Source organism: Cucurbita pepo, chromosome 20 (assembly GCF_057944985.1).
Source record: "Cucurbita pepo subsp. pepo isolate OVF chromosome 20, ASM5794498v1, whole genome shotgun sequence".
In the NCBI taxonomy this organism is placed as follows: Eukaryota; Viridiplantae; Streptophyta; class Magnoliopsida; order Cucurbitales; family Cucurbitaceae; genus Cucurbita; species Cucurbita pepo.
Window position 1 is genome coordinate 10,259,084 of NC_141817.1, and position 16,125 is coordinate 10,275,208.

The window sequence follows — 16,125 nt, forward strand, 5'->3', positions numbered from 1 at the left end:
TTTTAGCGTAACATTAATGTTGTGGTCAACGAGAGAAAACGACTTTTCGAAAGGTGCATACAACATTCAACTACCTTCTGTAAATAACCAAAGGTGCTAAACTCAACGAAGTAGTATGTGCTCGTACATCGTGATTTGCTGCTACAAGTCACCCACGGTGTCCAGTGATGAATTTCGTTACGATGACAGCGATCGTGGCACAACAACAACTTGAACAGACTAGTGACGTTGACCCGATTTGTGATCAACATAGAGAATGATGTCGTGGCCGACGAGAGAAAACGACTTCTGGAAAGGTGTGCGCAACATTCAACTACCTTCTATAAATTACCAAATGTGCTAAACTCAACAAAAGTAGTGTGGGCGTGTATGTTGTGATTTGTTGTAACAAGTCTCCCGTGGTGTCAGGTGATGAATTTCATCAGGACGATAACGATCGTGGTACAACAACAACTCGAACAGACTAGTGAGGTTAAACCCGATTTGCGATCAAGGTAGAGATTGATGTCGTGGTCGACAAAAGAAAACGACTTCAAGAAAGGTGCACACAACGTTCAACTACCTTCTGTAGATTACCAAAGGTGCTGAATTCAACAGAAGTAGTATGATATATCGTAATTTGCTGCGACAAGTCACCCACTAAGACAAGTGCGATCAACAAATACCTCCTTAATGCATTGTTTTAAGCTAACCCTAAATCGTCATTGACCAAATCAAACCCTCAACCTACGACCAATAAACCAAAAAAAAAAAAAATCTCCAACCCTAATTCGACAAATCCAACCTGCTCCAAAATTAACTGTTTTTTTATATTAAATGAATAAAAATTTCAAAATTGAATGAGAATACAGTCCAATTTTTTTTTAAAAAAAAAATCTCCAAACCTTTAATTTTATAAAATATTTTTTAAATTTTTATAAAAGTTAAAAAATGTGATTAAATTTTTTATTTATTTTTGAAATAGAATAATTACAAATGCATCTTATTGGAGAAAAGCCCAGCCCAAGAAGAAGGCCCAATTTGTACTCAGGGCTCGTTTAGGCCCAAGTGAGAGAGCGAGGGTTTTCGTCTCCAGGATTTATAAACTTCTTTAGCCTCAAACCCTAGCGCCCTTTCTTTCTTCTCATAGTTGAAGCTGACGGACGCCTCCTTCTGCGATTCAGGTACACCTCCTCCATCTCTTCCTCTCCTTTCAGATCAACCAGTACTGAATGAATATGTTTCTGTACTTTTTTGTTTTGTTTTTGGATTGATTAAGCTGTTGAATGATCTTCGCAATCACAAGTTCGTCGATGGGGATTCCATTTGATTGTTGAATGATTTCAAATGAAATGGTGTTTAGGTTTTAGTGGAGTGGGAGTGAGTTCTTACTGGAATTTTAATATATTTTATAGCAACCGACTGTTAGTGGATTTGAGTTTTTCGAGCTTTTGTGGTAAATTGTATGAATTTCTTTATCATAGTTGTTGATTTCGTCTGGTTTTGTCTATCTTTTTCTCTCGCCGGAAACTACAGGAAGCTTTAATTTTGAAGGATGGTCAGAATTAGTGTTTTGAACGATGCTCTTAAGAGCATGTACAATGCAGAGAAGAGGGGGAAACGACAGGTCATGATCAGGCCGTCCTCCAAAGTGATCATAAAGTTTCTGATGGTGATGCAGAAGCATGGTTCGTTTGTTTTCTTCACCTCTATGGTTTGACTTCATTTTAAACAATTTCTACGGAGGTTATCTAATTTTATCTTTTTTGCTTTAATATTTAGGATACATTGGGGAATTTGAGTATGTTGATGATCATAGATCTGGGAAAATTGTTGTTGAACTGAACGGCAGGCTGAACAAATGTGGGGTTATTAGTCCTCGTTTTGATGTCGGTGTTAAGGAAATTGAAGGCTGGACTGCTAGGCTGCTCCCATCCAGACAGGTTAGTGTTCGATCCCTGTTACTTTTGTTAAATGTGATCTTGAAGTTCGTCATTCGAAATTTACCCGTATTGAAAGTTCAGTAATTTGGTTGATGCCAATGACCGAAATTGAGTCTCTGTTTCCCTCCCTTTCCTGCTAGGGTTGGAAATCAATTCTCGTTGGGTTTCTTAAATAGTGTCAAAATCAGTGCTTTGAATCATTTTTAGTGAACCCGTACTTGTTCCATAGAAGTTGAGGCATTTCGAATTCTTTGTCGATACGGACAAAGTCAAGGGACCCTGAAACCCGCTCCTTAGCTATAACGTTCCAGAGTCATGTAGAACAGACACTAACCGTCCGAACATGAGTCATGTAGAACAGACACTAACCGTCCGAACATGGGACCTTCATTTTCTTAGATGCTAAATCAGCTACTTGTGTTGAATACATGAATAGAGTCGTAGAGCTTTTTAATATATCTTCTATTTTCACATGTGGGTATTGACTGTATAGAGATTTGTTGAGTAACGTGGCCTTCGAAAACTTGTTAATGATCTGTTTGATGAAATTGAAATCTGCAGTTTGGATTCATCGTGCTGACAACATCTGCGGGAATTATGGATCATGAAGAAGCTAGAAGGAAGAATGTTGGAGGTAAAGTTCTTGGTTTCTTCTACTGAACATGGTTTTGAGTATCCATTGTGGAGTTTTGACATAGCTTTCAAATACTACTCTACATTTTGTCGGTAAAGAATGATGTTATTCTGTAATGATTAGATTTTGGTCGTCTCTTAAGTTAATTCCAAGAGAATTTTTATTGTTTTGGTGAAGACATTTTGGTTTTTAGTTATATTGGAAGAGAACTAGTGCTTTTTTATTCCTTCTGAGTTTCTTGCTATATGGTACGCACTACTACAACTTTGATATCTCTCACTTCAATTTGAAGTTCAATAATAGATCTCTTTGAGACCAATTTTTCCTTATAAAACGAGAAATTACACTTTTTTCTCTGATTTGAAGGTTTGGGTTTCTTTTCAAGTTTGATTTTGATTTTCTTTCTATTATTTCTTTTTTGCTTCTTCCTCACTCTCTTCATCTTTCATCCTTCAACCTTCAACACCCTCCCATGGCTGCCATCGACAAATTCCCTTTTCTTTTTTCCCTTTTAATAAAATTTATGAATAATTTGTAATTCGTTCGAACTTATTTTTGTGCAACTTTATTCTATTGAAACTAATAAATGAAGATTTGTATAGTTTTTATTAGCTAAAATTAGTGAAATTTGAATGGAGAGTAGAAACTGTATTACTTATTTAAGTTTGGGGTTGAATTTGATGAAATTGCATGTTTAGGTTTGATATTGATACAATTTAACAAGTCTATGATAATGAACTTAAAGGCTGTTATTAAAATATTTTGGTTTAGATGTCCTGATAGCACCATAAAAATAACATAGTAAAAAAAAATTCCTATCAAAGTTTAGGAACAACGCAATTGATAAGTCTTGCATAAAAGTTATAACTTAAATTCAGAAATCTAGTTATGATTTGATTCCATCATCTTCTTCTCAGTGTCATTCGTGATTCGTGATGGGGCCTTTGTCCTTCGAAAAATGTTAAACATAGTTTGAGTATTTAAAAATATTTAGCATTCGGTAAATTGCGTTTACTTTGAAAATGCTTAATAAGTAACCCCGGGTGAAATGCATCTAACTAGATTTACTTTTCATGACAAATCTCCTTATGAGATGTACATACATGTGCATGGTATATCTTTCATTTTTATCATATATGACTCATCATGTGTCTTATAGGGCATAACGTGAATATGATATCATATGATATCTATGATTCATCAAGTGTCTTATAGGGCATAACGTGAACATGATATCATATGATATCATAGCAAACATAAATCAACATCAAGTTCACAATCGATGTGGGATCGCACAATCTACTCTCCTTAGGGGTCTAGTGTCCTAGTTGGCACACCATCTGGAATCTAATAGCCCAAGTCCATTGTTAGTAGATATTATCCCCTGTTACGTATTGCCATTAACTTCATGGTTTTGCAATGCATCTATTAGGGAGAGGTTTCTACGTCTTTATAAGAAATGTTTCGTTCCCTCTCCAACTAAAGTGAGATCTTATAACATCGGCACTATAGAAAGTTCATAAATATAAAATACTACAAGAAATAACACGTAGGGAAGCCACATAGCATGTGTTATCATACACTATACATCACCCAACCTATTTCGAGGACATTTCAATAATAAGCTCATTTACCTTATTAGCTTAAGAATGGTCTAAAATGATAGAACGGGGTCCAAAATGTCAATACAAAGTCGTTTAAGTCGAGTTGGAGAAGAAGGGAGTCGGCGTGTTACACTAGCTGCAGCTTGAGAGAGTGACCTATGGTTGTGTTCTCATGAGTTGATCGCATGGGTAGTCCGAGCCTGATGTGGTTTAGTTTTGAGCTTGCGATTTGGATGGTGGGGCCATCGAGGCTGAGGTTTAGAGTTTGGTTAAGTTTTCGAGCTTGAAGCCTATATTCGAGAATGATTTCTGACCTAGTTTCTTCTCCAATTTATTTTCTTTCTCCTTTGTGATTATGGCCACTTTTTAATCACGCTACTCGACTACTTTTGATGATGACTTCGAGTAAGAGGTTTCCTAATCATAGAAAGAGTTGGTACCCTCTTTAATACAATTGGGAAAAATAATAGTGAACATTGACGATGAGGGAAAAATGTGAACTGGGAAGGACTTATCACTAATGACTTCCCTGATGTATTCGTCTTTACATAAGGATGAATCTACGTACAGTTAGAGAACTTTGATTCGAAGAGGGGAAATCGATGTGAGAGGAAAATGCATTTGTAGATATTTGATATTTCCCAAAAATTTTAATGTCGAATTTCTCAGTACAATATTATCCTTCTTGAAAAAAAATGACATAACCTCTACCAAAAAATCAATTCGAGCATAACTCAGTGAATAAGTAAAAAATTACCATCCTGAATAGATGATTCGATCCCCATATTACAACAGTTAAACTTATAGCATAAACGATATGAATTACAAACGTATAATACCTTAAACCAAACGAACAAGAATGGTTTCATACTTTTACAATAACCCTACAAAGTCGGATCATAAACTAGGTTACGTTCAATAGAAAATAACCAAAAAGGTAGATGAGTAAGCATAGGTAAAAGTCCTTTTCAAAAAATTTTGTACACAAATCTAAGATTATTATAACGAAACTTCCTAGATGTATCATTATTCCACAATAAAAAGCCTCTTTCATAGGCGTTTCAAATTAGAAAAAGCTACAAAGAAATATTATAAACACAATTCCAGAATCTCTCGATATAGTAATCAAACAATTCCATCAAAACGATAGAGATTCAACTCAACGAAGAATCGTGAACATATAAATAGTTAATAAGATAAATAACAAAATGCAGAAAGTCATCTAGGAAGAAGGAAAACAAAATACCAAATCTCGGACAAAAGTAGCTTTTCTTGTACACGTTGACTTCGTTATTTTGTCGTCTGACTCATATAGTTTTCTAATATGCCAAAGAGTAGTCGTTGCCCAAAATGATGCACGTGGCTGCACCATCGTTGTGTAACGATCAGAACCCACGTTCTCGTTTCTTTACATCGTAGCTACTGATCTCCCCAAAGAAGAACGTCCGAGAAGCCACCGAGAACTCGAGCTCGGACCGAGGAAAAGGGGTCGAGGGGGAAGCCATGGATGGATTTTGAAAGGTCCCAAGAGGAAAGAGGATCTTCTAATGGGAGGTGGTGGGGGGTTGGTTTATGATGTTGTGGGAGAAGAGGATCTTCTAAGCATATGCTTCAAGCAATAACTAGTTGGTCCATTTTCTTTCCACTTTATACTAACTTTTTTGTTTATTTAATTATTAATCACATGCATTTATGTGCCTAAAGTTGTAAACCTTAACATTAAATAATTCAATAAACCCCAATTTCATAAATTAATGCATAATTATTTAGAATTATTTTGGGTTTATAACAAGCATCGAGGGTCTCGAGCTGACATTTGGTTGAGAGTATATATCCTGAGTTATTAAGCTATACTTAAGCTGACAGTTTAATCTAGGGGTATACATTCAACCCGACAACCTGGGCCAACTCAACCCGAACTATAAGGGTTGGGTTGGGTTGGGTTCATTTTTCTGAACCCAAATTGACTCAGTTCGGTTTCGGGTTCATGGGATAAAACCCTCGAGTTGATCCGAGCCAAATAACAATATATAACATATTTTTTATTTTTGTTATATATAATCATTTTTATTTTATTTTATTTTTTTAATTTTATGATCTATCTTTATATTTTTCTTGCTTTAACTCATTCTCAACCAATGTCGATATTTTAGTTGTTTTTAGTTTTATGACAATGTTGAACTATGTTAATATGTTACTATTTTCGCTCTGATTGTTTTTTTTTTTTTTTTTTTTTTTTGTGAATAATTATAGACTGATTTCTGAACTTTTAATTATCTTTTATCTAAGATTGTATCCGAATAATTATAAATTGTAGATCAATAATTTTTTTGTAAAAATAATTTTTTTTAAGACAACCCAACTCAAACCCAACCTGAAAATAGAGGTTGGCTTGAGTTGGGTTGTGAAAATTTTTGAGTTGGGTTGGGTTACTAATCCAACCAACCCGAACTTTTGGGTTGGGTCAAAAAAATCCCTCAACCCAACCCAACCCAACCCGGACCATGTACACCCCTACTTTAATCCTATGTATACAAGGACATAAGAAATAATAGTCATACAACTAAAACAACTGAGAAATTCTATCGGTCCAACCTAATTTGTACGGTTTAGGTTGAGTTATGAACTGATTTGGGTTCGATTGAGTTCAAATAAATGAAAATTTCATAGATAGGATTGGTTCATGTGTTCTCAAACTAGATTGGGTTAAACCGAGCCAACTCAAATTTATTGTTAATTTAATACATTTTTGTTTACGACAAATAATTTTTTTTATTTACTGTCATAATTATTTTTTTGGTTATTTATTTTTGACAGCTCTTAAAATAATTTTTAAATATTTAGAAGGAAATTTTTAAGGTATAAGTTGAAATTAAGCCGTAAATCTTAATTAAATGTTTGAAAATAAATAAATATATATTTTAGGAACTAGTGTTTTATTTTACTAACAAAATTGTAAACAACCCGAACAACCTAAACCAAACAATTTAAAAAATAAAAATTATTTTGATTGAAAAAATTTACAACCCGAACAATGGGGTTAGGTTTAAAAAAGTTTCAACCTGTGTTAAATTAATCCCGAAACATCCTTAAAGTGGGGTGGAGATTCAAACTCTAATATTCTAGTAAAGAATACAATGCAGTACCTTTCATACTATGTAAGTGACTTCAGTATTGCTCGAGTTGGATTAGTTGTTTGAAGCATGAGTGGCGCAATGTCCTGTAGCCGTTGTACGCGTTGTTAATTATTATGTTTGCTTAATATGTTATGATGTGTTGTTATGATGATAAATGTCATGTCACGGATTGTCATGTTTACTCATTATGTTATCATTTATGAAAGTAAGGTACCTTAGAGTATTTTTATCTTATGTAATGTATGAAAAGAACGAAGATATATATTGCACCACAAATATATGTCATGAATTTAAACTGTAGGGACCTCATGCATATTGTGTGTTTACGTGCATTGGGGATACTTTTCCATTATGATCGGTCCAGACATGTACCTTACGACATTTATGTTCGTTATGATGTTACGATATGATATATGTACACCATGATACTCTGCACGCTCCCTCCCTTCCCTCCATGGTATACCAACAGTGTGAGTGTATGCTAGCTGAAAGCTAAGTCTAGGAGTATGTATACGAGCTCATATAGAGATTCATGTGCGTGGATCGTGTTTAGAGAAGTATAACGCATTCATTACTGCCCGGACTGAAAATTGAGACAAGGCCATGAAATGATGTTTAGTGATAGATCTCAAACATGATTGTATGTGGTTGCATTTCCTAACGTCAATTTCTGTCTTATTTTAAGGTTTAGGGTTTACGGTTTGATTTGTGATGTCCGGTTAGTTAAGTAATTTTCACTATTTTCTTTGGATTCCTTTTATTAATTAATTGTTTTTAAATTCCCTTTTTGAGAAAGGTAGATGGAGAAATTTAAGGCATTAAAAGATTACAAGTGAATTAATCAATTGAAAAGTTTAGGTTGAAAATTTGATACAATAAGAGCAATTAAGCGTGTTCTTTATCTCGAGCAGGTTTTAAATTTCTTTCGATATTTTTATTTGACCATCAGTTCTGTGACAATCTAAACCTATCACTCGTGTATATTGTCTTAGTTGGGTTTTCCTGGAAGGATTTCGAGAGGTTTCCACTATAACGACCCTAAATTTTCACTTAGAGTCTACCGTCATCATCTATACTCATATGCAGAATTAAACATTTAAAAACTTCATCATGAAACATAACCTTCCTCTTAAAACACTGTCATGAACTTACGTGTTCGAAAACATCTTTTAAATGACACATGAAAAGTTAAATAAAATAAATAACGTTAAAATTAAAAGACCATATTCTAATCTAAGTTTATGAAAACAAGTACAACTACCCTATGCATGTAGCATGGTCTCGAATTAGGATGTTGTTGTCAGCCATACACGAATGTCTTGCCTTTACCTGAAAAAAAGTAGCACACGACTTGAGTATTTTAAGAAATACTTAATAAGTAACCCTATTAGGGTCAGAAAATGCAAACATGTGCAACTCATGATCTAAGCGACCTATCATTTAAGAACTATCGTAGGAGTAGCCTCCAATCCGAACAAAAATTGGATGTGTAGTACTTTCCTACACATGACCCACACGTTCGAGTGTGGACCCCCAAGCAGTTCGCACCTCCCTGGACCCATCATAGTCGAGTTAGCTTTTCGTAGTGACGTCTGGAGGTCAGCAGACCCCTTACTGTCATGCGAGGCATGATGATGATCATCATCATCATAGCGTACGCATCGATACTCATCATAAGAAATGGGGAAGTATCCCTTTTCTTTCCAGATCAGGTTGCCCAACATCTCGATTTATTTCCTCCTCTCCTTTACGGCATCGTAATACCTTATCCACATACAAAACATGAATTTTTTCCGACGTTATCGTTTTTCTTAAACCCATACTTGTCAACGCTGTTATTACACATTCCGAAATCATACTAAACTCATTGAGCTCACCCTCCTCTGCACGGAACAATGGTCATGAAATGCAAACACACGCAACTCATGAGCTCACCCTCCTCTTCACAGAACAATGGTCATGAAATGCAAACACATGCAACTCATGAGCTCACCTTCCTCTATAAGCTTGCTCATCGTTTGTTTCAAATGTGGACCTTTCGATCTCGTCGGAGATTCAGTCCTAGGGAGGGTTTCGTGGGTATTTTTCTCTATTGTGACTTCGTTGGAGGTGTTGAGAAGTGTTAACGAACGTGGGCTTTGCGCGTAGGTTGAAAATGCGAAAAATTCAGCAAATCTCCAAAAAAATTTGCATTTTTTTTATCGTTATATCCACACTTGCAAGGAATGTTTAGTTCGTTTCTCCTACCGATGTGGGATCTCACAGGTTCAAAATTGACATTTCCATCATATCTAAAAATCATCGACATTTCTCAACATTCTTATCAATATTGCTATTTTGTTCTTATCTAGTTATTCTCCATCCTCGAAGAAAAATTCCTAATAAGGCAGTGAATGTGGGCATAAAGTTTCGATCAACGGTCGAGAGAGAGCGAGCGAGCCTCGACAAGTGAGCAAGTCCCTATTCTCCACGGCTGTTGTATTTTGGTGCAAAAACTCGCACCACTTGTGAAAACAGCCACAACAATTAGCAATGCTCAATAATTTATAATAGCAAGTACATTACAAATGTCCATTTTACAAGTCACGTCTTCTCTTCTCCAATATGGCAACTGTCGGCCCTTCCACTGCCGACGCCCCTACCCTACTCGTTACCCGTGACCACCTATCACCACCTATCCTTTCCCAATTCCAACGCTCCATTGTAGCCTTGGTCAAACAAAAGTTGTCACATTGGGAGCCTTAATGCCTCTATTTCATCAACATTCATGCAAAAAATTCAACCCCCACTAACACTAAGTTGACTCTCTCTACGCAAAAAACTAAATCAAATTTCTCAGTTTACAATGCACCTTTTTTCTTGTCTGCTTTGGACGGTGCCCGGTGCGGGCGGGCGGGCGGGCGGGCGGGCCGGATGCTTGTTCTTCTTCTCCTTGTTTGATGAGATTTTCAGAAGGATTGTGTGTATTGGGTGGTCTGTCTTATTCATTGTTGTTCTGTGTGAGTCTTTTGCTTCCATGTTGTGTATTGCTGGTGGTGATGGAAGGGCCGTCGGTTATGTTGTTAGTCTCCTTCTTTGTTGCCTGGCCGGATGACCTGTGCTTTCTCGGTATGCATTTTGCACGTGCTGCTGCATCGATCTCCTTCTCCGACATTTGCAGCTGTGATGCCCTGCAATTCAAACACATGATTCGTTCACCGATTTTGAGTTTCGACTTTCTTCACCATTCCCCAATCATTCAGGGCTTCTGTAGTTACTAGCTAAAGAACATTTATAAACAACCATACAAAGCAAGCAGCAAAAGCAAAAAGTGTGAGATCCCACGTAGGTTAGGTAGGGAACGAAGCATTTTTGAAGGAGTGGAAAACTCTCACTAGCAGATGCGTTTTAAAACTGTGAGGCTGACGGTTATACACTGACGGTTATACACAACGGGCTAAAACGGACAATATCTACTAGAGGTAGGCTTGAGCTGTTACAAATGGTATCAGAGTTGTTACACACCAGAGTTGTTACACACCAGGCGGTGTGCCGGTAAGAACACTGGACCCCCAAGGGGGTGGATTGTGAGATCTCACATCGATTGGATAGGGGAAAAGAAGCATTTACAAAGGTGTGAAAACCTCTCCCTAGCAAAGGCGTTTTAAAACCATGAGGTTGACTGCTATGCGTAATGGGCTAAAGCAAACAATATCGAAGAATGGATGAAAGGCCGTATGGTGATGTTAGATTGGGAGTTGGGTATGGTATTCTTCAATCAAAGTCTCTTCTCTTTGGAATATAGAAACAAACAGATGGAAGGCAGACTCCCCTAGTTGGGTGGATTCATCTTCCTACTTAAGACCCAAAACCAAACAGAAACAGAGCATTCAATCAAATTATCAGATCATCTGTGAACTGTGGGACAGAAAATTGAATGAAATGAAATGGACTGAACGAAGGTAGATGGTGGGCAGTCTACAGTCCTTGTTTTGCTAGATGAGGAAACAAACAGTTCAAATGGGATCAAAACAGTACATTTCTGAATCAACTATAGCAGTGCTACAAACAAAATGAATGTTGATTTTAGTCTACTTTTTATCTTTTCTTTTTCCCAGTCCCGTACGAATCTTACAGGCAAATCCAATGGTGGCCCAGAAGGCCTCAGGCAGAGAATCAAAAATATTTCAGACTTGAAAAGTAATCAATCAATCACAGAAACAAGAAACAAGAAACAAGAAACCTTACCTATCTGCATTGTAAGAAGATGATCTTTTCAGAGCCGCTGGAGCGTTCTTTACTTTCTGGGTTTCGATTAGGCTTCCACTGAAGTATTCCTTGTCTTCCAACCGTACGCCGGAGAAACCCATAATTTCCGTCGATGTCGCTGCTGCTGTTTCTTTCCCGCCTATGCGAGGTACTCTGGATTTACAGTGACCAACGAGCGCAAATTCTTGATCCCCAATTGATGGTGCTGCACAGTCCTTGAACGACATCGATCCACATGAAATTAATTGCATTAGAACCGCCGATGCCCTCATCCTCCCGCTCGGAAAACTCTCCGCCGTCCGATTAGCGTTGGCGGCTTCGGAAATGATCAAACGTCCGTCGGCTTTCATCAGAGATTCTAGAGTTTCGGGGCTTGAATCCGAGAGCGGAGGAGAAATTTCTTCCGTATTGAGCTCTGTACTCGGCGTAGGGTTTGATTCACCATGAACCTCCTCTGTTTCTTTCTCTTCCTCCTTCTCTTCCTCCCTCACCGCTCGTCTCCTCCGCCGATGCTTCTCGTCAGTCTGAGTCGAAGCATCGGCAGCGGCGGCTTTAGCCGACGAGTCAAAGCTCGAATCGGTCTTATAGACTTTGTACTCATGGAAGTCGACGGAACTCCATGACTGGTTCCGTCGGCGAGAGAGGATCGGGGAATCGGACTCCTCGCCGTCGAGTTTATGAATCTCCGGCGGCCTCAAAGACCTCGAAGATTCCGAGCCTTGAACACGGCTCTCTAAAGAGGAATGAAGAATCTCCGATCCTTTGAGAACATACTCTTTACCATGCAATGGATAAATGAAATCATTCTCCGACAAATCGTGCCATACGAACCCATTCTTGTAGCTCCTAAAACCAATTAAAACCCTAGAAATCAGAATATGAACAAAATCGAAACGAAAAAAAACGAAAACCGCCATTAATTCACCTCTTAGACGACCACGAGTACGCAGTGGCCATTCCATTTCCACGAAGAAGATTGAGACGATTGATAACATCTGAAGAACAGAAACATTCGAAAAGAAAGTGAAATGTGAGAATCAAAGTCAAAGAAGCAGGAGAAATCGAAAAAACACAAAAAAACGAAAATGAAAATGAAAATGAAGAAGAGGATTGTGAACAACCTCTGAGATAGAGGCCTTCGGAGGAGGAAAGAGGAACCTCCATGAAATGAGGGTGTTGGAGGTGGCCATTTCGGGCGAGATAGTAAACGACGGGAACCTTTCTATCGGAGCGGAGCTTGGGTTCAGTCCAGACCTTGGTGCGGTCAGGGCTGGTGGCGTCTCTGTCCTTCCATAGCCTGGGGATTTGAAGGTCAGTGAGCCTGTCTCTGGAAGCGACCGCCATTGTTGAGGAGAAGGGAGGAGAATGAAGAAGAAGAAGGGGAAGGATTTTGAGTTTTATAGAGAGAGTTGAAGAGGGAAGGAGGGAGAGATCCGACGGACAAACAGCTACGTAACAAAACACCGCCGTTTTGATTTCAGGACTTGAAATGTCAATTTCTATTTTCTTTTTCTTTTTTCAAAAATTAAATTTATCATTATTATTTATTTTTAAATAAATTATTTTTATAACAAAATGTAAATACAATATTAAAAATTATTTTCTATTTATTTTTTATTTTTTATTTTTTATTTTTTATTTTAGGGTTCATAGCATCCATACCCGGACCAATTCAAACTTAACTAAGATTGAGTTAGGTTAGGTTAGATTTTTTTTTTTTTTTTTTTTTTTTGTTGTTAATTTCCTTCATGGGTTGACTTTTTTATTGGGTCAACCCAACCAGCCTGAATATTAATAATGTACCGTGACTTATAAAAGTTTAATATTTGAATTTTATGAGATTTTATTTATTAATGTAATATGTATAAGGAATAATATATTTTTTTAAAATAATAATAATAAGAATTAGAATATCCTGACATCCCAACTCGAAAAGTTGGGTTACATTGCAAACTCTATGCTAGTTGTTCGGGTTACCAACTTGATTCATCCAGTCCAAATAATTTCTCAATTCATGTCCGCTCTTAGAAAATTTATTACACAGAAAAAAAATGAAAATTTAGTAACTTTCTTAATATTTTTAAATACCATTGATCGTGACAACCTAACACGATTCGACTAATCCAAACGTGTCAAGTTGTTCGAGTCACCAACCTGACAACCCAGTTTAAAAAATTGTGTTGAATTGTGGATTCTATTGTAGTTGCTCGAGTCACCAACTCGACCGATCCTAATTCAAATGATTTGTCTATTCCAACTCTGGTATACACGTCTAATAAATTTATTCAACACAAAATTAAAAATTTAGTCCGAACTTATATGACACGTGGGTGAAATGAGAAGGGTAAATTAGTAATTTAGCTAATTTAAAATTCAAATGAAATCTGATTTTCAAAGCACCGACCTTCTCCTCCTCACGTGCCACACCCTCTCTCTCTCTAATATATATATATATATATATAATATATATAATTTAATATTTAAATGTTCAGTTATGTTTTGGTTTTAGCATAAGCTTATGATGGATCCCGTGAAATAGATTGGAGAACTTAACGGAAAAAACAAGATTCGGATATACCATTTTTAAATTCTTTTTTTTAAATAATTAAAATTCTGATTACAAAAATATTTTTTAATTTCTCTTCCTATTTTTCACATTAAATAAATCATTATTTTTTACACTTCCTTAGTTGTCAATCAGTGAATACCCCCATGTATATAAAATAATAATAAACACCTAACTCAATTCATTGCTTCCGAATACAAATGTAGAATCAAAGAAAAACGGTCTGTGTTTAAAATGTAACGACTTCGAACTCAAACAAGAACGGTCAAAGAAAATGTTGTATGTATTTAATACAAGACCTGTCCTGTGATACCCAAGTAAAAGAGGAGTAAATGAACGAACCGAGATCACGTTCCAATGAGAAACACTTGAAAGAATTGAAAGTTACTACCTATACCAAACAAGGTGCATCTTTCTTTTCGGTAGCTTGATCATATAAACTTCAAAATTAAGCTGTTTTGTTGGAAATTTTTCCAAGATGCATGTGAGTGAGGACAAAACAGGCTCAAATGACTTTGGTTGGTTTGTGGGGATAGTCTTCACTCTTAAAAAGCGAGAAGTAAATAACGTGATCATGTTGCAAGGAAATTTCAAGGCCAACAGGTGCCGAATTTAGGATTTTGTATCTTGGGTATGGGCGTTACACGTCAATAAGCTAAGTACGACATAAAGGAAGGTGACGAAATCCCCCGAGTATCCTAATTTCTTTTTATACATCTCAACCCTATTCCTTGGAGAGAGAAAAGTTGCACCGAAGACAGGTAATAACGAGATAGGTAACATTTGATAATAGATGTCTAGGAGAGAGGACGAGAACATGACAAGAAAGGTTTTCCGTCTCTATCTCTACCACAAATTTCAATATTCATTCTCGTGAAATTTTCTATTTATTTTCTAGTTGGAGTGGATTTTCTTTTTCTATTTATGTTTTTATTTTATAATTGTTATTATCGTTTTTTTTAAAAAAAATTAAGGTTAATAGTCGAACATTGTTACCATATTTATCATTATCCCGAACATATATTATTGGAAGGCATGCATGACTTAAAATCATGACCTAACACATATGTTATTGTGACACTCGGAGATATACATGAATGAAGCGAGAACTACATTCAAATGGGAATAATCTTAAGGATAAGATGACTAAGAAAGACTTAAAAGAATTGAAAGTTACTATCTATACCAACAAAGTGCACATTCATTTTCAGTAGTTTTAATCATAAGAACTTTAAAGTTAAACGTGTTTTACTTAGAGCTATGAGTGAGCAAGAACAAATCATACTGAAATTACTCGTGTTGGTCAGTGGGAATAGTTGTTCCTCTTAGAAGCAACGAGTAAGTAATATGACTATGTTGTAATGGACGTAGGAAAATGTTGGAGCCGTCAAGGTTCGGTTCGTCTTTCATCCATGTACCATTGACAACTTTATCTTGTGTTTTAAGGCAGTTTCGAGAAGCTACTTTCTCTTTCTAATATCTTAATATTTCGGTACTCGACATGTATGAGTTTAAACATGAACCAGAATTTGAAAATTTTAGTTGGGTCATTTGAAACGGGCGGAATATGAAATTAAAATTTCGAATTTTGAACGTGAGACGATGATAAATATTTATTTAATCGACAATATCGTAGAAATGTGTGTGGAAAAGGGAACTAAAAGTCTCATTGTTTTTTTTTTAAAAAAATCTAATATAGTTGAAAAAAAGAAGAAGGTGAGTTGACTAAACGGTCGTTTAATATTTGCCGTACCAAACTTTGACTAAAATAGCTAATATAGTAATCAATCATTATCATAGCCTTTAAAACCCGGTTTTCTGATCTGACAAACGTTGTACTCTTCGTGGGCCCCCACTACACACGTGGCAAGATAAATCCGACTTTTTCAAATTGGGCGTTGAAAATTGGATTGAATTCACACGTGGGAGGTGTACGTGGCAATGTGAAACGACGTCGAATTAGCCACCAAGTACGACTATTTGAGGCGCAGAGGGCCGGCAGGCGCTCCCCTAT

At 36.5% G+C, this 16,125-nt stretch overlaps 2 protein-coding genes across 4 annotated transcripts; one reads left to right on the plus strand and one right to left on the minus strand.

Moving 5' to 3' along the window:
• The first annotated feature begins 1,027 nt into the window (after positions 1-1,027).
• Positions 1,028-2,782, plus strand: LOC111783629 (small ribosomal subunit protein uS8z/uS8w). 2 transcript variants are annotated; one of them, XM_023664545.2, is made up of 4 exons: positions 1,028-1,163; positions 1,516-1,667; positions 1,762-1,922; positions 2,484-2,782. In XM_023664545.2, the coding sequence occupies exons 2-4, from the start codon at positions 1,535-1,537 to the stop codon at positions 2,580-2,582; spliced, it is 393 nt and encodes a 130-aa protein (XP_023520313.1). In that variant the 5' UTR covers positions 1,028-1,163; positions 1,516-1,534; the 3' UTR covers positions 2,583-2,782. The 2 variants fall into 2 exon arrangements, with proteins under 2 accessions (XP_023520313.1, XP_023520314.1); XM_023664546.2 differs by having other exon boundaries at positions 1,044-1,163; positions 1,520-1,667.
• Positions 2,783-9,823: 7,041 nt separating this feature from the next.
• LOC111782523 (protein SOSEKI 5) lies at positions 9,824-12,994 on the minus strand. 2 transcript variants are annotated; one of them, XM_023663286.2, is made up of 4 exons: positions 12,667-12,990; positions 12,471-12,540; positions 11,525-12,391; positions 9,824-10,467 (listed from the first exon to the last, which is right to left on the minus strand). In XM_023663286.2, the coding sequence occupies exons 1-4, from the start codon at positions 12,887-12,889 to the stop codon at positions 10,278-10,280; spliced, it is 1,350 nt and encodes a 449-aa protein (XP_023519054.2). In that variant the 5' UTR covers positions 12,890-12,990; the 3' UTR covers positions 9,824-10,277. The 2 variants fall into 2 exon arrangements, with proteins under 2 accessions (XP_023519054.2, XP_086976527.1); XM_087120401.1 differs by lacking the exon at positions 9,824-10,467 and having other exon boundaries at positions 11,521-12,391; positions 12,667-12,994.
• Between the last annotated feature and the right edge of the window lie 3,131 nt (positions 12,995-16,125).

Bases quoted from the DNA above. Each gene is read 5' to 3' on its own strand.
- LOC111782523 (XM_023663286.2), bottom strand. From the start codon at position 12,889: ATGGCGGTCGCTTCCAGAGACAGGCTCACTGACCTTCAAATCCCCAGG. The intron at 12,392-12,470 runs GTGAATTAATGG...AATTGGTTTTAG, and splicing joins TACTCGTGGTCGTCTAAGAG to GAGCTACAAGAATGGGTTCG. The intron at 10,468-11,524 runs GTAAGGTTTCTT...TTTGAATTGCAG, and splicing joins TCTTCTTACAATGCAGATAG to GGCATCACAGCTGCAAATGT.
- LOC111783629 (XM_023664545.2), top strand. From the start codon at position 1,535: ATGGTCAGAATTAGTGTTTTGAACGATGCTCTTAAGAGCATGTACAAT. The intron at 1,668-1,761 runs GTTCGTTTGTTT...TTTAATATTTAG, and splicing joins GATGGTGATGCAGAAGCATG to GATACATTGGGGAATTTGAG. The intron at 1,923-2,483 runs GTTAGTGTTCGA...TGAAATCTGCAG, and splicing joins GGCTGCTCCCATCCAGACAG to TTTGGATTCATCGTGCTGAC.